This window comes from Vulpes vulpes, chromosome 2, assembly GCF_048418805.1.
Source record: "Vulpes vulpes isolate BD-2025 chromosome 2, VulVul3, whole genome shotgun sequence".
In the NCBI taxonomy this organism is placed as follows: Eukaryota; Metazoa; Chordata; class Mammalia; order Carnivora; family Canidae; genus Vulpes; species Vulpes vulpes.
In genome coordinates, this window is record NC_132781.1 from 30184354 (window position 1) to 30207077 (window position 22724).

General features: G+C 47.0%; 1 protein-coding gene across 7 annotated transcripts in view; it reads left to right on the forward strand.

The window, feature by feature from the left end:
* The window catches only part of HLF (HLF transcription factor, PAR bZIP family member), a 53670-nt gene that overhangs the window by 17110 nt on the left and 13836 nt on the right, over nucleotides 1–22724 (forward strand). Inside the window, exon 3 of one of the 7 annotated variants that reach the window (XM_072747509.1) lies at nucleotides 2411–5737. The exons of the other annotated variants lie outside the window; for them this stretch is intronic. Coding sequence (XP_072603610.1) covers nucleotides 2411–2760 — 350 coding nt within the window. The 3' untranslated portion in view covers nucleotides 2761–5737. Of the gene's footprint in view, nucleotides 1–2410; nucleotides 5738–22724 lie in introns of those variants that run through there. 7 annotated transcript variants of the gene reach the window in all.

The following is a 22724-nucleotide window of genomic DNA, read 5'->3' on the forward strand; positions in this document are numbered from 1 at the left end:
TGACATTTTGCCACTCATAGAGAATGATGGCGTTTAAAATTAAAGCTGAAAGGCAAAAAACCATCTGACACATCTGGAAAAAAAATGCAACAGTATTAAAGCTAGTTTCTTCTTTAAAAATGGTCTTCATTCTGAATGGGAACCCCTGGCTTCTCTCTGGTATTCAGCATTCCCGAGTAACCCTGAAAGTAGGCTCTCTGGCTGGAATTATCGCTCTAGGAGTTGGATTTTTTAGCAGTGGTTTATTAGCCAGACAAAATAATTTTTAAAAAAAGAGAAAGGGAAAAATAAAAGGAAAACCCCAAGGCCCACAGCTAGCTCTTTTGAAGGGCGGTGGCCAGCTCTGCTTTTGGCTTGCTCCCCTGCATGTCTGGATTCAGGTTCGTAGGGGCTCCCCCCTCCCCACCATGGCAGTAGGTTTCACCTCCCAGCTGGCTGCAGTGGATTGCTAGGTGCCTGGAATGTCATCTTGAAAGACTCAAGCTTGGTCTGGGCTTAGGGGAAAGAGTTCTGTGATGAATTAGGGATGTCTGCCATGGGCATAGGTGGGACAGTATTTGTGCCAGGTATTTGCTGCCCTTACAGAGCAGGTTGGGAAGATCCTGGAGTACTCATCCCTCCTCTGGGCAGAAGATCAAGGACTTGGGCCAGTGCGGTTTCTGGTGTCCCGGAAAAGTGTTATTCCAAGCTCCTGGCACATACTGTTTCACTCTCTGCGAGAGGCTTATTCCGGTTAGTTTAATAGAATGGAAGTGAAGTCTGTTGATTCTGCACCATGATCACAGGGCAGGAGTTACAAGAGGGACAGAAATTACAAAACCAGCATCCCCATCAGGTTCCAGGGGATACTGCAGTGGAGGTCAGGCTTGGGTGGGGGCTCACTGCAGCAGCAGAGGCGGCCACAAACCACCAAACCTGGCAGGCTGTGGCCAGCAGTCCTGGCTGCAGATTTCCCTGAAGTGACCAGGGGGCTGGGCCCCCAGCCCCCCACACGGTGATTCTTAACATTTATAGCAGAAGTGCCACCACCGTCTTTAAGAAGGCATCGGAGAATTTACTAGTTTGCTTAGGCTTGGGATGACCTTCTGTCATCCATGCTGATGGAACCAATATTCAGAAGTTTATATCTCTTCAGTTTTAGAATGAGCTTCATGTTTTTGTGCTGTTGATCTGCTTTCCTGGTGATGTTTGAACCTGTAATGCTTTCACAGCTCCCCCAGTGTGCTTCCCATAGGCACCCAAATGTCTCCTAGCTTTAGATCCATGTGCTGCACCAGTGGAATAATAATGGTCACATTTTATTGAGAAATTACTGTGTGCTCCCTGAGGTCAAGGTTTCTGGGTGACAAGAGGTGGGTCCAGGGGTGTGTGAGGCAGCGGGGTGGTGGCTTTGAGGTTAAACATTGTCAGTGGAGAATCTAGAGAGTGGACTGAGAGAGTTCGCAGAGAGTGGACCTCACTTACTCTGCTCCTGTGGTTTCCTGCTGTTTCCAATGACTGCACTCGAGTTCTGCATACGATTAACTTTCAATTATCCTGGGGCCGATTAACTGGTTTGCAGATTAACCAAGGTGAAGGCTCACCTGGGCCTGCAAGGTGCGCATCAACTCAGCTGCTCCATAATTAGCTAGTTATAGCTGATTGCCTGACCGTGGTCAAGGAGCTGGGGGGCTGGGCTCCTCCTGCAGAGGGAGGAGAGCGGAGGAGCAGTGATTTCTAGGACTTTCCACTCCCTTTAACCAGAGGAACCCATTAGCGTGTCAAGTCCTGCAATCTCTAACATTGTCCCTGAGAGGTTCAGAAGCTCCCTAGGGCCCTGATACTCTGTCCCTGGGACCTCCAGCCTCCACACGCTCTCCACGTTGGAAAGATCAAGTTGGCCAGAGGACATAGTAAATTGGAAACTTCTGGAGGTTAAGTGATCTGCTGTGTGAAAAGGAGGCCCAATGAGCAGGGGTGGCTAATCCCCACTTTCCCTCCTCAGCCTGTGAACCTCCTCCCCAAAGATGTAGATTGCCAGGCTTGTTTTGGTTGCTCATGATTCCCAGCCCCATGGTTGCTTGTGTTCATAGAAAGTTGATTGTGTTTGCTGGGCCCCTGTGGGGTGAGGAAATAGAAATATGGTGTGTTTGCCACCCTTTACACCAGATCAGAATATCTACAATTTAACATAAGAGTCAAACTGCCATATTTGGGGTAATCTCAGTTTTGTGGGGAGGTGCCCAGAATCCCAAGTATACTCCTAGTCTTGAGAAGGTGTCCATGAAGGACTACCAAGAAAGGATAAACATTGGCATAGGATCACGTTTGATGGGATCCCGTGGATTATTTTTATTTCTTAAGCAGCATTCACCTGAGCACCTAATATGTCTTTTCCTCCCTGACTCTGTTCTCATTTTGTATTTGCCAGGCCTGGAATGCCTTGCCTTGATACAACTGAGTTTGCCGGCACCTGCGGTCCCTTTTCAGCCAGGACCATGGGTTTCCCTGGGTCCTTCTCCCTGGCTCACGTCTTCCCAGGGCTGCTGGTGTGTACCGTCTAGAGATCACATTTTATTAACACAAAGAAATCTGCTTGGGCTGCCTGGCTCTTGCAGTCACGTGGAGAGAAATGTGTTCCTTCGGTACACCAGCCTGCAGCTCTCTCTGCAAAATACAGTCGAGAGCTGGGCACTGGGCCAAGCTTACATTTCACTTTGGAACACACTTTCGCATCACTCTTTGGCAGAACATCCACGGCAGTGTCTATTTGGGGAGTAAGTTAGAGAAGTGTTGTTTCCCTCTTATGAGTGTAGAGAGATAGGACCTTTAAAAAAATATTTGACTTTTCCCCATCTTTGCCATCTTCAGTGTGCCCAGGTAATAAGGGATCCAGCCAAACATGGAAGCTGTGCCTGGGAGACAGCCCCATCCTTCCCAGGACCTCTTGTTTCCCTTGCTAAATCAGTAAACACAGCCAGGACCGCCTGGGACAGTGAAGCTTAGGCCAAGGTAATAACATCAAAACCAAAGTCCAGGAACTCTTGAGCAAACTAGTTACCCTCCCAGATAAAACAACTTCGTTGTCCAAATCTTTCTTTCTGAAGATCTAAGACTTTCAGATGTTGGTCCAGGGCCAACCACTGAAGGAGGAACTTCAGCAAGCCTCCTGGAATGGCAAACGCTGTTAAAATAAACAAATGGACCCCTTCCATTCAGTTTTCCCTCACTGGTCTATTTTTATTTATTCTGCGCGCCCCTTGTACTTTACTGTTTTGTAATACCCACCCCCACCCCCTACTTCTCCACCTCTGGTCCCATCTCCATCTTACTTTTCTTACGGACCAAGCTGATCATTTTTCCTCCAGGGAAACATATATCTAATTTCAAGAAGAGGTATCAGAGGAAAGAGGCGATATAATATATTTCTTTTGATATCCCCTTATACTCAGTTATTATGGGTGCCTGCATTAGGTTTGAAAATAAAATTGGTTCTGGAATTTTAAGCCCTCCTTAGGAAAGACCAAAATGATTCAAAAGCAAAGATTTATGGGAATAATTACTAACTTCTCTTCTGTCAGTGAAATAGAAGACTCTCTTGTAACAAGTGACAAAATAAACTCTTCCTTCCCAGTTGTGCCAACCCATAAATTCTGTAGGGATTTCCCAAGCGCTGAGCCTTGTTCTGATTCTAGTGTTTTCTGCTTTGGACTGTTGCTGTACCATCCAGCCCTGCAACAGTGAATCAAGATTTAAAGAGAGTTTTTCCAGCAAGGTGCATATGCCCGGCCGCTGCTTCAGTGGGAAGCCCCCTCATTTGTAAAAGCTGCCCAGAACCTCGGGGACCAGGCTACAGCCTCCTGCTGGTCACCTGGTGAAGCCTTTGCTTACTCTGCAGAAGGGGAGTGACAGAAATGCATTCCACCTGTCTCAAAAACCTGCTGGTAATTAGCTGTAAAAATAATGCCAAGCTCTCACGTGGCTGGTAGATGCATCAGCTCCGTGGGGGGTGAACCAAGTGCTACTTCACCGAGTAATACTGTTGCAGTCACATCAGTCCAGGTGAGGTTAAAGAAGGTTCCTGGGGGAGATGGCTGTGGCCCTGCAGTTTCAGAGAGGTCTCTTGAAAGTATTGAGAAATGGTTGATGTTCAGGAGTTTATTTGAAGCTTTGTTCCCCTTCCCCTTATAAGTCAGGCAGGTGTTTTTTTAGTCACATTTTCTTTTTCAATCAACAGAAGCTCTAGCAGATGATTGAGAGGATCTGTAGCCAGCATCAGGTGTCAGTTCTTCCATTGCTCTAGTGGATTCTCTGCTTGGTAGGTTAGCCACAGTAAATGTGTAAGCCCTGGCTAGTTGCCATTTGCCACCCAGCTAGACACCACCTCAAGGCTTCTACCCCCTGCCCTCACTCGGGGAAGTGTTCAGGGAATGTAATTTCATTTTATAATTAACTGAGGCAATGCACACTGCATTTCTTCATGCATTATAATGGCAGGGCAGTTATCACTCAGAACTGACTATATACCTTTGAAAATCAGTGGGTTAAGTTGTTGGTCTTGAGTTTGGCCTATCCTCATACCAGTGTGAGTATTTTAATCCTTCAGGATTTTTTTTTTTCATTTTGCACAAAGTGAAGTCGGTGAAGGCGTGTTGAACCCCATCCTCTTGTCTCCCAAAGCACTTCTGCATATACACGGTTGGTGCTTATTGACTCTGCACCTGACTCTCGGTTTCTCAGAGATAGGGACTAGGCTTTTATCTTCAGCACTTGAACACATGCTTTATACCATAGTTGGCATTCAGTAAACATTTGTTGAAATAACAAAGACATTACTTTCATTATAAGTGGTTTTGAAAGAGAACGTGTGCAAACTTTCATATATCTTCAGTGGCGCTGGCAGGATTATGTTCAACATGGTGAGCCTTTGCAAAGGGTCAGCATGCCAGGATGAGCTCCTTTGGGACAGAGCTGAGTTTGAGTGGTCTCGGAGGAGGCAAAGTGCAGACATACACCCCCGCAGACAAGGTGAGAGCTCCAGAGCTGCTCATAAGGCTCCCGTGAGCTGCTCTTCTGTGTGAACGTTTTGCTATTTTCCAATTAATTATTTAATAGTCAAGGATGAAGAGTATTTTCGAGCCCAACGTGGGACTCGATCCCAGGTCTCCAGGATCAGGCCCTGGGCTGAAGGCGGCGCTAAACCACTGAGCCACCCGGGCTGCCCAGATGTTTATTTTTTAAAAACACCAGCTTATATTTCTTTGGTTCATAGACCTGGGAGGTACTCCTTAGTGTGTGGTACGTTCGGGGGTAACTACTTTGAGTGTAGGATTTGATTGGTTTACGGAATGGCACTTCTGCCCACACCAGCCAGCGGGTAGGGTGCTAAAACAGACATGGCCCTGCTGAAGGGGAAAGGGGCTTCTTGGGCCAGGAGTTGGAATTGGTTGGTCCCTGCATTTGTCATGTCTTCAGCATTCCCTGCAGAATCCATTCTAAGTGCCCTATGTGCTGTGCGCCCACAGCCGGGAATATAGCAGGAACCTTCCGGCAACGCCCAGAGATGCTGGGCCCTTCCCACAAGTGCCTCTGCTACTCCGTTTACTCTGCTTCAGTTTAGTAGTATGCTGGGGAAAAGCCCAGCCCTCCCACCAGCGTGAGGTGGCAAAGGTCTCTGGCTAGAATAGTGTGCAGAGAATTATTCAAGCAACTGAGGTGCCAGAAACATTTTGAAAAAAGTTTTAAAATACAAAAAAAAAAAAAAGTGTATAGCAGACACCCTTCCTCCTGTCTCCCAGAATTAACCATTTGACATACTGACCTTATATATTCATATACAAACGTATGTACACAGTTGTCTATGAATTTAAACATTACAGATTGAGTTGTGGCCTTGGGGAACTTTTTAAAAAGAGAAATGTGGTAACTCATAAAGCAGCACTGAAATAATTAAAAGTCCGTTTCCTCAGGTCTTAACCCCTTCCTTGCATGTTGTTTCCATGGTATCAATAAATTAGCCTGTTTTTAGTCTAGGGGAAAAAAAAGGCCAGGCTAGTTCCATAGAAGGGTTTCACTTTTTTTGGAGGGTGGGGGGCGTGCAGTGCTCCTGGGGGTGCATACATTGCTTTGGAGCATCCCTAAACCCTGGAGGCACATACCTTCCTCCCTCCATGCTGAGGACGAACAGACAAATACACAAAACCAACACAGAGAGGAGGGCTTGGTGCAGCCGGAGCACCCTAAGGACGCGGGGTTCTGGGAGCCACTGGCGACATGCCTGTCAGGTGTGCAGCAGCTTGTCACTGCACGCTGTCTCCTGACTGATGACATCCTGAGGATCAGTCAGCAGTGGGTTCCATTTTTTCTCTGAACATAGAGCTTCCATCAGACAGGATGGGTGGAAAAGCAATGACACAGGAAGAGCTAACCCTTCTTTTGTCTTACTACGGTCTGGGCACCAAGCTAAGTGGTTTCCGTGTATTATCTCATTAAAGCTCAAAACAACCTCTGGGTACTGCTGTCATTAGTACTAGGGGGGCACTACCAGCATCCTTTAGTAGGTGAGGAAACAGGCCCAGGGAACCGAATAAATGTTGAAGGGAGCATGCTTAGTGGACTGCAGGGCTGGAATACGAGGCCATGTAGTCAGACACCAGAACCCGCCACTGCTTCTTGGTAGAAGGCACGTGGCCTGCGGAAGGTAGCAGAACTCCCGGGACCTCTGAACACCTGTGTCGGTGGTACAACAGTGACGTTCGGACCGGGAAACTAGCTGTGGGAGGAATGAAGGCAGAAGGAGCCACTACAACCTGACCTGAGTGTGTGTCTGTGGCCAACTCAGTTCTTGGCCAGTTCCTGGGGAGTCTGATTTTAAAGGACATGGAGAGGCTGATTTTCAAAATACAGGCTTTACCAATAAAATCAGGACGGATTTGACTGAAAAATGAATTCTGCACTTTGGTAGGATTCTCAAGTCCACAGTGCCTTCCAATATAGTTTTAAATGTGAAACACCATGAAATAATAAACATACTGATCCAGGAGATCTAGGGATGCTCTAGTGGGGTGTTAGGAATGCTTAATGCCTCTGAGCTCAGCCCACAGCATGGTTTGTATAAGTCAAGACAGGATTCATTCATCCTTCTGGTGCCCACCCTCTGCTGACCCGGCCCAGCACAACAGGGAGACACATAGATTTCCCCCTAAGAAGTCCTGTGGGGAAGCATGCATGGGTACGTGATGATGCTGGGCATTAGCTCTGCATTTGCCATCAGCTAGATGAATGGAAGCAGTTGCTTACTCTGTGTTCACCTCCGTGTGCTTCTCAGAAACATGCTTGGTGAGCGCTCCTGACAGACTCAGACCATGGGGCTGATATCTCCTTGAGAGCTGCGTATATGAAGCAGCATAGAGCATGCAGCCAGCACTTGGTAAATATTGGTTCCCTTCCCCTTCCTGTGTGTGAGGCAAGTTGTATGAGTGAAGCATCAGCAGTTCGGAATGCAAAAATAGATCTCCATGTGAGGATGTGGCCTCTTTTCCCCGAGTGCAGACCAGATGTCAGGCTGCCTGGTGAGGACTCCAGGAATGTGGTGGCTTCCTTCTTTGGGGCTTCGTCGCTTCTCCCCATATGGAGAAGCCTCCCTTTCAATGCATTTCTTGGATCAGAAAAAAACAAGAATGAAAAAGAAGATGGTATAAAAGTCTTGGGAATGAACTTTCTGTATTCTCCCTCTTAAAAAGGATTTGTGATGTGTTATTTAGATCTTAATTGCAAGTCTGATACCCAGTCGTCATATCATTATCCCTGTTATTTAATAACATAATAAAGATTAATGGAGAACCACGAGCAAATGAACATTTGTTTTGGAGTGCAATTACCCATTTTCTTACCAGATATTTACTGAGGGCCAACTGTTTACCAGGCGCTGAACTAGGTATTGGGGTTTCAGACGTAAGAAAGATAAACCGTCCCTTGAACTTGAGAAGCTCTTGAGGCAAGAGTGGTCAGCTCTGAATGGGGTGTAGAGGGAATATCAGAGATGATCCTTGATTGTGTCTTGAAGAATGGGCAAAATTATGTCAATAGGAAGGATAGATATATAGATATATAGATATAATTTTATTTATTCACAAGAGACACACACACACAGAGAGAGAGAGAGAGAGAGGCAGAGACACAGGCAGAGGGAGAAGCAGGCTCCATGCAGGGAGCCCGACGTGGGACCCGATCCCGGGTCTCCAGGATCACGCCCTGGGCCGAAGGTAGGCGCTAAACTGCTGAGCCACCCGGGGATCCCAGGAAGGATATATTTAAGTGACTCATTGAGTTTTTCTTGACTGATATTAAGAATTAGTGTCTATTAAATATGCACAGTAAAAAAGCTCACAGCAAACAATTCAGATCATAGTGTCATGTGATAACACTGACCTGGAATGAAAATAGGGGAAATAAAAGCATAAAACGAATGCATATGGTGGTTGATCCACAAAGGGGCTAGCTCCTTCCTACTCAGAAAAGGGAAACTTTGCTGTATGGTGAGGGACCTGGTGCTCTGCACTTCCAGGGCAGCTGAGCCACGTGTCTTGAGCGTGGTATGTTTAAAGAAGATGTTGGGAGGTTAGAGGCGGCATAATTGATGTGATTTGACAGTTGCTGTGGCAACACACCCACTTCCAGAAAATCAGTGTTAGTGGGAGGGGAGAAAAACTCGTGGCACTTGCCCTGGGCTGCCCTGTGCCCCATACTTTCTGGGCCAAAGGTGTGGATAGATTTAGGACAAATGCCCCACATGGCTGACTACCGCCTGGCTTGCCTTTGTGGCATTGATTCTGGAATGAGATAAGGAGGTGAGTAAACCAGAGCAAAGACAACAGGGAAACGGTGCGGAGGAGGAGGGGGTGGTCTGAGCAAGCATTGCCAATTCCTTTGAGGAAAACATCTCCCCAGTGTTGTATTTGAGTATATTGAACAGCCCATGGATTTCTGTGAAAAAATACATGTGACATAAATATGTGTAAACCTCTGTTTATGGAAGCAGCAGCAAAGAATGCTTTGGGCATAAATAAAATCGTCCTTAGAGTAGTAAAAAGACTTGGGTTCATGAAAAATTGCTTTTGACAAGTTTTGATGGAAGCGCTGGATGATTGCCTCTGGGGCGCCATCTTCTGGCAGGTGGGGAGCATGACATGGTGTGAATGCTGTGTGGGTGGTGGGTTTCCTTATTAACAAGCTGGAGTGTCTGCTGGCCTTCCATCCACAGGGGCTGTTTCCCCTAGATCATTGGTTCTCAGCCTTGGCCCCAGTTGCCAGTGGAGCTCTTTGAAACCATTTCTTTTAAAATGTTGAATTGCAAAAGTAATATAGGGTCGTCGTAAAATTAAGTCAGAACTGTACACGTGTACAGCTTGAGTTCTTATATCTCATTCCCAGATTTAAGTGTCAACAGTTTCTTGGACACTCTTCCATTTTCTTTGTTATTATAAGCACGTGTGTGGGGGGGATTATGGAAATATATGTATATATACACACTATATATAGAACAGTGTGCATACTAGGGTGCCTGGGTGGCTCAATTGGTTAAGCGTCCCACTCTTGATTTTGGCTCGGGTCGTGATCTCAGGGTCAGGAGATGGAGCCCTGCCTTGGGCTCTGAGATGGGCATGGAGCCTGCTTAAGATTCTCTACCTCCCCCTCTCCCTCTGCCCCTTCACCTCCTCCCAGCACCAGCTCACACATGTGTGCACACGCTTGCTTCTCTCTCTAAAAAAAAAAAAAAAAAAAGATTAGTGTTGTACGCTATACAAAATGTTATGCAATTTCCCCTTTTTATTTAATACCTTTTGGATACATTTCCACAATAACATATATAGCTATTCTACTAACTGCATGGAATCCCATTGTCAGGCTATGCTGTAATTTATTTAGCAAGTACCTTTAGCTTGTTTTCATCCTTGGTTGCCTTTTTTTTTTTTCTTGTACATGCGTGTGGCATATCCAACATTTAAATTCCTAGATGTGGAATGCTTGATCAAAATGTATAGGACCCAAAGGAATTGTTCTCGTTCATACTCCCACCAAAAGTGTGTGAAAAGACTATTCCCTCTTTCATTAAAACAAAACAAACGAAACACAACAAAGCTATGGAGCCCAGGTCCCCTTTTTAGAGCTTCTGACTGAAGTGGGAAGGGTGCTGAGCACCTGCATTTTTTTAAAAGCTCCACAGGTGAATCTGGTCCTTAGCCAGGGTTGAGAACTGTGACCTTACACAGACGGAATAAAATTAAGAGACTGTGCTTCTCAGTGATGATGCCTTGGTCATGCCCTTTCAGATCCATACAGCAAGACTTCCCTTCATGTGGTCAGTGGGTTGGAGAAATGGAACCATCCATCTTCTCTGAAGATCTTGTTGAACTGGATGGAGGTCTTTCTTTAGACAGATATAAACATTAAATGAGTATTAAAATAGTGTAGGATTCAAACTACAAGAGCCAGAGAGTGAACACCTAGGTACAGTTTGAGACTTTTCTCACTATTCTTTAATTATTTAGCCATAACTCATTTCCTCTTTTTATAGACCTTTAAGAAAGAATCATTTTGTTCTTGTGGTATGGCCTCCAATTCCATCAGAAATAGTAGGTAGAGTCTGTGGGTATTAAAAGTCAATACCTCCTCCTTCTCTGATATCAGTAGGAAAAGTCCCCAGGCTGGCACACGGGCTTGCCAGCTCTGGGAATTTAAATTGTCTTTTTTCTCGTGCTTAGTTAGCCTCAATAGATTGGGGTAGGGGGAGGGGTGGAGGAGGGAAAGAGAATGAGAATAGGCATTTCTTCTCCAGGAAACTGGTTTTAAGAATTATCCATCTTAAAGAATTATTCCAGTTATTGACCTTTCATACCGTTTCAGAAAAAAAAAATTCACCAACCATCGGGGTTTTTTTTTAAATCCTTCCCCTTGAGGCCATGCCTTCCCATCTTCTTCTGTAAGTCTGTCCACTGAGCTGCTGCCAAAGACGGTGCCCCTGGCTGTGTGGCTTTAGGAAGCCGCATGACACCTTCACCCTTCACACCCCCGATCCACCCAAGGAGCATTTGTCTTCATCGAACAGCATGTATGTCTTTTCCTTTTTAAGGAAACTGTCTCCTGCCCCTCCCACCTGTCATTTTCATGGCATATCTTTATAGTTGGTGTCCTTGTCAACCAGCTCACCCCAGTGATTAGGTCAGAACTGCCTTCTGCGAAGGGAGTTTCGTGTTAGGAAATCTGAGCTTTTTGGCATGGGGGGTTATCACCACGTCAGAATGGCAGAGGATTTCAGAGGTACTGGGATATTCTTGGTCCATTTCAGACTATGGTGGGGCTTCCCTTGCCATGCATGTTCCTAGAGGGCACTGGCTTGAGGAACTAAAGGAGAAAGTGTTTGATAATGACATGGCTTTTATTTATTTTTTAATTAATTTATTTATGAGAGAGAGAGAGAGAGCGGGACAGAGAGAGAAGCAGGCTCCATGCAGGGAGCCCAACGCGGGACTCGATCCCAGGTCTCCAGGATCACACCCTGGGCTGAAAGCGGCGCTAAACCACTGAGCCACCCGGGCTGCCCATAATGACTTAGTATCTAGTTTCTGTTTACCCGAGAGGCACACAGATCTCACCTCATGAGAAATGTAAAGGTAGATTTTTGTCCCATTGTGATTTCTCCCCAAATCACATCAGGCAGGAGCCAGATGGGTTTAGCTTGGCTACAGACCCTTTGTGCAAGGTGGAAATTTTTCAGTTTTTCTGAAACAGCACATTTCTAAGAAACTGGTCTAGGATATTATTGTAGTGTAGGAACTGTAGGATGATAGGCTGATTTACTGCAGGCTTATAAATATGGGGACAATTTATTGTGTCCCCCTCCCCACCAACATGGTGGTAAGAACTAGATTTAATAAACCCCTCCACATTTATTACTCATGTGAATCAGCAGCTGTTTGGCTGTTTCCCCCCTATGTGGGACTTGAATTTACTTAAGAAAACCTGAGTGTATGTCTTTTCCCAAGCCTTGGCTTGCATTTGAATGTAAAAATCAGTAGATGGCTGTAACTATATATTTTACTCCATAACTTTCCCTTTCCCTCTCCCTAAACGACTGAGCCTGAGCTGTCACTTCTTTATAATGTAATCCTTTCTGTGACGCCTCATCACAAAGGTGTATGCCATCAGGCGATGACAAGACTTGTGCAGTGAATACTTATATGAAGCTGAAGTCCCCTTCCCCCTCCCCGCCCCCGGGGCAGCAATCACAAGGGCTGGTACTATTAGGGGATTGCTCACCTCACCACAAATGAGACACTGAAGGCACAACATCCATTTTGTTTAGGTAACAGCTGACTCCATGGAATTAAATTGACATTTTCCCCCCCAAGAATCCACACCCCTGGCTTAGCATAAACCCCTCTAGGCAGTTCCTATTGCCTAGCAACTCTTATTTAGCAACCTTTCAGAATTATCATTAACTAAGAAGGAAAGAGAGAATGTCCCTGTTCCATGTGATATACACAGCCTGTGGTACAGACATCTCTGATTGTGGTCTGGAGAGGGGATCTCCCCAGGCATTTTCATCCCCCAGCCTCCCTGCCTCCACTGCCCATACCCTCCAAAGATACACTTGCCAGATCAAAAATAAAAAATAAATAAAAAGTCGTGGGAACTTTAGGCAGTAGGAGTGGTGGACAGACAGCAAAGGGAAATATCTCTGTTAGGCTGGGTTGCTCAGTGTATAAATGCCCTTGCGAGCACCCCTCACAAAATACCCCCCAAGAGTTTGGAATAATAGACACCTAACATCCCAAAACACGTGTCAGAACCCTTGGATCCTTGTGGCACGTGTAGGGGCCAGGGAGTGTTGCTTGGAGGAGATTGTTGGACACCAGCCGTTGGCACCACTTTTGCTGAGGGATATGTGTGCATACAGGTAGAGATGTAGAAAGAACGTTTGGGCCTTGGAGCTAGCCCTAATCTGAATGTAGGCTCTTCCAACTATTTGACCTTGAGCAAATTATTTGATCTGTCTTGTTGTATTGTTTCTCATTTGTTTAATGGAGGTAATAATGTAGCTCCTTGATTAGGAGGCACAGTGACTGCCCATATGGGATTAACAACATAATTAGCAGAACCATCTTTTTGGTCAGTCCCATTTCACCAGCTTGTCCAAGAACTAGTTTACCTCCTCTGTCTCTGGCCTCTCCGAAGTATCCTCCACGGAGTGCTTTTCTCCCTGTCCCTAAATGTCCCTAAAGCATCAGGGGTTCCCTGGGATCTTTTCTCTGGTTTTCTTCATTCTCTGTGTCCTCTCCTGGGGGGATTTCAAGGTTAAGTCTGTATGTGTCATTAGGGTTGCTCTCCTGAAGCGTAGACTCATGTACAAAGCTGAGCTCCGTGTGCTCCAGCTTCTTCATCTGGAATGCACCAGCACCCCAGACTCAATGGGCCCACAGCCAGACACTGTCTTTATCTTGCTCTTTCCTCTTTTCCCCATATTGAGTTGGCTCATAGTGAACCCTCCTCATCAGTAACTCTTGAACCTACCCAGTCCTCTACCATTTTGGTGTGGGACCTTCATCTCTAGACTCCCCTCTGATCTCTCTTCCACTTGGGTGTCACAGCAATATTTCATCAATTGCTCCCATTCCCTCGAGGATAAGATCTGACCACCTGCAGCCATTCTTTGGTCTCCACTCTTACTACTCCTTTCTGCTCTCTGAGCTCCAGTCATACCAACCATTCAATTCCATGACTGGCCCATGAATTTTCTCGCATCTTCATGCTTTATTCTATTCCCTTTGCCGTGACCACCTCCTCCTGTCCCTTGACTCGTCTGGTCAATTTCAGGAGTCCACCAAGATGCCCGCTCTATCAGAGAAAGCTATTCCTGATGTCCCTGCAGGTATCTGGATTAATGATCAGCCTTTGAACTCCAGCCTTTGGATCCCTGGGCAAGGCTCTCTCAGAGCACTTAGCACTTGTATTCTAATCATCTGCTTGCTCACTGTTACCACCTCCAGTCTGTATGTTCCGAGGGGTTGGGTTTTATTTATAAATTCCCAGAGCCTAGTCTATAGTAGGTGCTCAGTGAATGTTTGTTACACAAATGAATGCTTTCTGTTTTTTTTTTTAATTTATTTATTTAAGATAGAGAGTGTGGGTGCATGGCAGGGGGAGGGCAGAGGGAGAGTCTCAAGCAGACTCTGTGCTGAGCCCAGAGCCCAACACGGGGCTTGATGCAGGGCTCAATCCCAGGACCCTGAGATCATGACCTGAGCTGAAATCAAAAGTCAGATGCTGAACCACCCAGGCACTCCCACAAATGAATGTTTTAATCAGCCAGTCTTTTTGAGGGCATTGGCCTTCCCCTGAAAAGATTTCTAATCTGAGAAAGTTGGATTGCTTAGAAGTTGTAGAGTAACTTAATCTGGTAAAAACTCTAGGCTGGCATGTGTGTAGTACAATATGATAGAGACATTAAATGTGAGGGATGTTAAAATTTGCCACCAACACGGGCAGTTAGCAGGAGGCAAGCTTGAATTAAATCCCAGTGGGTGGCAGGACAGGTAGAGGTAGAGCGGATATAAAGCAAGAATGTCCAGGAAGCAAGGCAGAGCAGCTTGGCTTGAGCAGAGACTACAAGGTGAGGGCACCGTGACTGTTGGCAGTGAAAATGGGGGGCAGTGGGGAGCCATTGGCTACCTTTGATCCTGGAGATGTTCTAGGAAGAGTAACCTGGTAGCTCTGTTGGCCGACAGGATTGCAAGTGGCAGAGAGGCCAGGGAGGAAGGTACTATGATGGTCTGGGTCCTTCATAGAATGGCCTGCACCAGCCCCCAAATGGGAATCTAAACCACAAAGGAAAACCTCCCGTGAGCTTCCAGGGATAATTTATTTCCAGAGCTGGAATGAGCCTTTGCTGTCATTCCAGCCTGGCATCCTGTTATTTAATGGGTGGCCAAAGGGAAGCCCAGGGAACCTCTCCAAAGTTTCCATCACCGATGGAGTCTTCAGATTCGGATCCATGGCTCACTTTTCGCTCCAGCATGAGAGGTGTGTGGTTAATATTTGAAGCCTGACAGAATGGAAAAGTGGACAGTTGGCAGGCATGAGAGGCTGATGGTCCCTGGAAGCTTAGAGGATGGGCTTGGTCTAAACACCCTGGCCTGGAGGTGACGGTGAGCCTGGGGGCAATGTGCAGTGACGCCCAGATTGGGGCCAGGACTCTGTGAACTTTGGTAGGAGAGAGCGCTGGCGGGGGGCCAAGGCAAGGAGGCTCTGGAAAAGCATGTTTACTTTTGGGTGCTCAGCTTGGAGTCCTGCACAGGAAAGAATTTTTGTGAATCTCCTTGAGAAGCTGCAGAACCACAGACACACCTGAATCCTATTCATGTTCATCCGGAAACTAGGGCTTTAAAGCAATCCTGTTTTTCTTCCTATGTTTGTTTGGTTTGGTTTGGGGGTTGGGGGAGGAGGAAGGGTGTTGTTCAGGGAGAGTATGGGCTGTTTGTTTGCCACAGGTTCCTGGGTTCGCAGGGAGCGTCAGCCAGCCTCGCCCCTTATCTGGTCTCCTGTTTCACTCCCTCCCCTAAATCCAAACAAAAACTTTAACATAGCCCAAAGGAGAATAGACAGTTTAATTACTCGCCATGGCAGCACTTTGAAAACTGCCGGTTTCAAATGACTAGGCCTGCACATTTTCACCAACTCAGACAATTAAAGAGACTCTGGGGACCTAGGTGGTGCTGATTCTAGTGGTGCACGTTGTCATTAAAAATGGAAAGAGCCTCTGAAAATAGACTCCAGGTTGGGAGAGCTTGTTTCTCTGCTTGATCAAAGTTAGCCCCATCCTACGGGGACCCAGGGAAATTGCTTCGTGGCTCACTTTCTCCATTGGAAAAGATGCCCATTGGTCCTGCCTACCTGCCTCCTACCAACCCAGGGTTGTCAGGAGGGTGGAATGAGGCTGGAGAGATGCAACATGCTGTTGAACCAGGTCCAGATGCAGTGGCGGGTGCAAGCAGGAGCCTCTTCTGTCAACTGCTCCTCTGTGGAAGGTGGCCAGTCTGGATGGCATCCCTACCACGCACCCCATGGCAGGGGTCTGACACTGGACATTCAGGATCTGCTCTGTCCTCTCCACATGTCTCTTGTTACTGCTTTTCTGGTATGTGGAGTCTGGTGTGTGAAATGGTCATTTTTTGTCACTTCCATCATCACCCTGGCAGCTCTGGGAGGCATTGGGCCTCCCCTCCTTCAGAAGGGAGAGCTGGAGCACAAAACAATTTGAAGACTTTGAGCTAGCCAGCAGATGGCTGGGACTTAACCTTCTAGTTCCTGGGTGCACTCCCTGCACTTGCAGAGGGAGCCGATCTCTTCCCACTATAGCTCCACAGCTTTGGGGTGGAGTGGGGGCAGGGGCAGGGGCATGAGTGTGTGAGAGGAGGATGATGCCTCTTGTTCCCTGCTCAAAACCCCCAGGGGCAGGGCTGCCCCATCTGAGATATGTCTCACTTAGGCCTCAGTTTCTGACACCGAGTTCGTTTCTGGCCAGTCTGACTTCTCTGCACTCTCAGGTGCTGTGCCAGTGATGGGGAGAGGGCCTTGGCCCACCGGGGAGGAGACAGAGGGTGCTGGGCCTCAGGGGCCATGGCGAGAAGGCCGGTGGGCCCACCTGGGCCCTGACCACTGGGCTGGAACTTCTGTTCTGCCTGCCGTTTGACTGACTTGCAACAGGCTGTGGTTATGAGCTCCTCTGGCTTCACCTTCAGTTCAAGGAGGCAGGTTTCTTGCTGACACCGTTGGCAAGAAGCGTGGTGATAAACAGCCTCGGAATGAGAGGCCTCGTTAATCCGGTCCCAGCTCCTGCCAAGTTAGGAGCTGCCGAGTCAAGTCAGGGCCATTTCGGGTCCTGAGGCATAGTCCTAGGGCAAAGTGCTTGTCCTGGCCATGGGGTCACAGAGAGGGACACCGTGGCTTGGGCTGCAGCTACAGGAGAACCGGCGCCAGGCAGCATGAGGGAGGGACACGTGGATTCCATGCCTGCTGCGGGGCTCCCGTCCCGCCTCCACGGCCCACCCTGTCCAGCCCCACGGCAGATGAGGGAACAAGACTGCTTGGCGGCAGCCGTACAGGGGCAAAGTCGTGATGCGTCCACGTCTGTCTGAGCTTTCTGATGAGCCGCGCTGTCTCCCAGGAAGGTCGAAGCAGAGGCATGAAGGCTGGGGCTGAGCCTCAGAACAGAGTTCCAGCTGTCTTTCGTTGCCCAAACCCAGAGCAAGCACTAATTGGCATAGTGACAATTTAAGGGTATAGATATAGAAGAATATGCCTTCCCCATGAAGCGAGCGACCTTTGCAACCAACTTCATGGCCACACAACAATATGTTAGACACCCTCTCTGCCAGGAACCCTCACCCTTCTCTTTGTGAGCCATGGTCTTTGGCTATCCCGCAACTTGTTAAAGATGCCAGTGAGGAGACATAGTGTTGCAGGGAGCCCCGACCCCGTGGCCAGCAGTGGTGTTGTCAGAGACGTGCCCTTAGCACAGGCTGGCCATTCAGGGGGACTGAGGTAGTGGAGGAGCGGAGGGAAGAGAAGAAGGAACAGAGGGCAAGGAAATGAGTGGCTGGCTGCCCATAGCTTCTTGTCCATGGAGGCTCTTGTCCATGGAGCTCTTGTCCATGGAGGCTATTTCCACCTCTTTGGGGGTCCATCTGCTGCTGGCCCATGTTGGGCTACAGGGAAGGGAATCTGAGGGGTCCTCCCCATGCTCTCCTGCTCCTTTGAGAGGAAAGCGGAGTAGAAAGAGCATGGGCTGTGGATCAAGTGGACTTGAGTCTGAATTCCACCTCACCTTGCCCCTGCAGATTTCTAGCTGCATGACTTTATGCAGTTGGTTTCACCTCTCTGACAAACGTTTCCTCATCCATAAAATGTGGGACACTATCTACCCCTTTGGGCTGGGCTGATGGTTCAATGGAATGTTCTACATTAGGTTCCTAGTCCAGGTCCCACTACAGGACTCTCACTCCTGAAGCACAAAGTCTCTCACTTTCCGCTGATGCAGAGCTAGGCCCTTTGGCCTCCATTTCTGGGGCATTTGCACAATTAAAAACTTGGGTTTCAGGGGCACTGAGTGGCCCAGTAGGTTGAGCGTCTGGTGCTTGATTTCACCTCAGGTCATGATTTCAGGGACATGAGATTGAGCCCCACATCTGGCTCTGCTCTGCGCTCAGTGTGGAGTCTGCTTGAGATTCTCCCTCCCTCTGCCCTCCCCCCCCTCTCTAAAATAAACAAATCTCTAAAAAACAAAACAACAACAAAACCTGTGTTTCAGAGTCAGAAAAATGGGGAGGTGAGTCCCTGTTTCATCTGCTAATTGGGCAACCTTTGGCAAATTGTTTAGCATTTCTGAACTTGTCTTAAATCGTTTCCATTTTTTTTTTTCCACATCTGGAACAAGAAGATACTAATAATTCCACATTCACACAGCCCCTGTGAGGATTAGATGAGGCGGCCTGTCAGTGGGGCCTGGTGGGGAATAAGTGCCGCCGCCTCCCCCCCGCCCCCCCCCCCCTCAGTCAGCCATCAGTATGATGGAGAATGATTGCCCAGTGGCTGGGCACGCCTGCCTACCAGCCCCCGGGGTGGCACCGCATGCTCCCTGATGGTCACACGTAAGGGACTGAGCTGGCCTCTCAGCATCAAGCTTACCTCAGACTTCTGTTGATGGTCTGTTACTGTGTGGAGAGAGCTGTGGGAGAAGAGCTGCTTAGACAAAAGCCATCTTTGCATTATGCCTTTTGGGGCACCTGTTCAATGGTCATGGATGGCGCTTACTGGGAACCTTGTCTGAATCTGACACAGTGTGTGTGTGTGTGTGTGTGTGTGTGAGAGAGAGAGAGAGAGAGAGAGAGAGAGAGAGTCGGTCTTGCCTCATGTCCATGTGTCAGCTGTGTAAGGTGGCTCAGGACATCTGAACAGTGTCAGGGGCACGTCCACTTCCCAGCAGCTGGGATCCAGAAGACATTTCCCATTTTAGTCTTCAGCTAACCCTTTTCTTTCCCGTCATCTTTCTTCCCCTCTCCCTTCTCTTCCTTTCTATGCCCTTCTGTTCTTCCACATTCCCTCCCCCCTCCCTCCCTCCTTCACTGTTTTCATTCATCCTTGTGTTTCTGCTTTAGTTTTTTGATTCCTTCTTCCTTCTCTTCCTGTTCTTCCTCTGCCTCATTCTCCTGCTTCTCTTTGGTCTGTTCTTTCTCCTCCTCTTCTTCCTCCTTTTCCTTTCTAGGGACTCGAATGGTCTTCTCTTGAACAACATTTAACACCGGCTCCTGAAAGTATTATGTACAGAGTGAAGCAGAGTCCCTTCTTTAAAAAAAATGATATTTTAGTTTCTGACCTTAAAAGTGAAAGATGCTCATTATAGACAATTTGCAAAATATAATAAAAAGAGAAAATAGTCCCTGTTCCCTAAAACAGTCCTTGTTGGGATCTGGGAGTATTTATTTCTGGTTACTCAATAGTTTGTACCAAATGCCGCCTCCATGCAGGCTCCATATAGAATAGGGATAAGAAGCAGCAAACAAGACAAGGTTCCCTGTCCTGGTGGTGGAGCTTCCATCTAGGTGGAGGGAAGCAGTCAACAAACGTCAAGCAAATACAAAAGACAGTTTTGGGGGGGAGATAAATATTGTTGTTGTTTTTTTTAAGATTTTATTTATTTATTCATGAGAGACACAGAGAGAGAGAGAGGCAGAGACATGGGTAGAGAAAGAAGCAGGCTCCATGAAGGGAGCCTGATGTGGGACTTGAACCTGGGACTCTGGAATCACGACCTGAGCCAAAGGCAGACACTCAACCACTGAGCCACCCAGGTGCCCTGGAGATAAATATTGTAAAGGTTACTAGATGGGTGGTTGGAAAGGTGGGTGCAGGGGGAGGTTAAGTCACAGGATCAAGGAGACACCACAAGCTGGTGTCTAAATGATTCAGGAAGACTGGGCAGGCAGAGAGCAGGGGAAGAATGGTTTACACGGAAAGAAGGCTGAGTACAGAGGCCTGGGTGGGGTCCTGCTTGGGGTATATGAGGAGCAGAAAGAAGGCCAGCATGGCTAAGCATATTGAGTGAGGAGGAGTCTTGAATGTTATCATATGTGGCAATGGAAAGCCTTTGGAGGGTTTTGGTATGGGGGAGTGCCCTGCATAGGTCTGCATTTTTAGAATACCTTCTGGTAGCTGCGTGGAGAGTGCATTGTAGAGACACAAATGGAAGGAGGAAGAACGGTTGGGGGGATGTGACAGTAGTTTGGGGGGAGACTGGGCTGGCTTGGACAAGGGGGCATAGTCTTTAATTTTTTTTAAGTATCTGTGATTATAGGATCTACATTGTGTAATTATGTATATATCTATATCATTTATTGAGTATTTTCCAGGCACTATGCATTGTGTTAAGCACTTTATTTATATATACATTATCTCATTCATTTTTCACACAGGCTTCTGAGGCTGGCATAGTAATTCCTTTGCAGATGAAGAAACCAAAACTCAGGGAAATAACAGAAAGTTGGGGGGGGGGGGAGGACCAATAATCCTTGTTCTTTAAAACAGACCTTATTAGGAAATTGGGGGTGGGGTATTTCTTTTTGGTCCTTTATTCGCCAACACCCAGGTTTGTACCATACTGGTGGCAGAACCAGAATTCTAACCCAAGTCTGACTCCCTTCACTTTAACTGCCATCCTGTATGTTGTAAATCCTGCTAGACTCTTAAAGTTACTGTATAAGCATCTCCCCGTAGGCAGCAATTCAGCTTTGTAGATCACTCATGTGTTCTTATGCTTATACCTACCAAATAGTCACATGCATAAATGAAGGTTCATTGTTTACTTACCTGGAAATGCTGTGGGTTGGTCACATGGCTCTGCTGACCACGACTGTACTCACCACGAGGGAGCTGACCTAGACTGGCCTGTTCCATGTGCCCATGTGCCCTTCACTCCCCAGTAGGCTAGATCGAGCTTATGTCTGGGAGGACAGAAGTGCTGGAGAGAAGAAGCAGGAGTGTGCAAAGTCTCTTTAGGTCCAGCCCCAGGACTGACACTGTCACAGCTGTCACACTCTGTTGACCAGTGCAAGTCACAATGCCAGCCCAGATTCAAGGAGTTAGAGAGAGAGGCTCTGCCTGGAACTGCAAAGCCACATGGAACAGAACATGGGTAGAGGGAAGGGTGAGGCCTTTGACCATTAGGAGGTAGCTGCTTATGCAGACCTGGTTGATGAACATGAGAAAGCTGTTCCTGCTGCCGGAACAGAGACTGGCTAATTGGCCTCAGAATCCACAAAGCCCATATCCTTAGGATGTACTTGTGAGATTTTTATTTAATCTCTGCACATATCGTGAGCACTCTTTAGAAACTTGCTAGTGTTACACAGTCTTCTAAGTTAATTGGCCCCCTGTAACATAAGACATTCTCAGAAGCAGGGGTGTTTTGTAGCAAAATAGGCTGTGACCTCAGTGGCAGTTTTCTTCTGAAAGCAGTGGGTGCAAAGAGGGTAAATGGTGCTATTTCAAATCAAATTATGACCATCCAGGGTTCAGAAGGTGATTGCAAGCAACGGACCACAAACTGGTTATGGAGAGAGAAAGAGCTTGGACCAAGATCTGGGAACAACCTTTGAATCACAAGGAAGTTCACCCTCAGTGCTAATAGAGAACACTTTGGTCAAAACCAGATTACTTTCTCTTCTCTCAGCCTTCCTTCATAGAGAATAATACTCATCAGTGATAAACACTGGAGTATCATCTGTCCTGACATTACAGCTGCAGATCTAAGGTTTTGTTTTCTTTAACTGCCTGAATGAGAAGCAAAACAGAAAGGTTGGAGGTGTGGCAATAAGTCTTGAGGATGAAATAGCAAATACAACTATGACTTATTATTGCTTTGACGCAGCCATAAATTAAACCATTGACTTGAAAAGAGATAAGGACACAGGACACATATTGCTGCTGTTCCCATTCACTGATGACTTCTAGCCAATCAGCTAACTGAACTCAAGGTGCTCACTTCTTGTTAAAGCATATAAGAATAAGAAATAGCCAATCGTGTGTTCTAGTGTTTGGAGGTTTAGTCATGCCTGACCTGTGACAAAAGTGGAGGCCAATTCTGGGTTTGAAGGTCATTTCTAATCTTCTTCCAGATTGAAGTTCTTTTGTTCCACCCTTTCCTCCAGAAATCCTCCCTGGCCCTTTTGGAAGTGACTTTCATCAAGATGTTTTTTAAAAAGAAGAAAACAATGTGCCAGCAAACTGCAGAGTCTGCATCATGGGGTTGATCTGGTCTACCCAGGATCTTTCAAAGAAAGCCTTGGAGAAACCCCAGGCTCAGAGTTAACAAATACAGGAGAAAACCACACCATCATCTCAACAGATTCTGAAAAAGGCACTTGAGGAAATTTAATGCACCGTTTCTGATTAAAAAAAAAAAAATCTCTCAGTACCATATGTGGGAACTGCCTTACTTTGTCAGGCAGTCAGGATGCTAGAACAAACTTCATACTTGAACACTTCATATTAAAAACTTTTTCCCTTAAAAGCTGGGACAAGCAGTAATCTCTACCCATCTTACTCCTCCTTGTAGCAGAGTCTAGCTAATGCAGTGAAGTTTTATAAAAACTAGGAATTACAAACACTGAAAGGAAGCAACAACTGTCCCT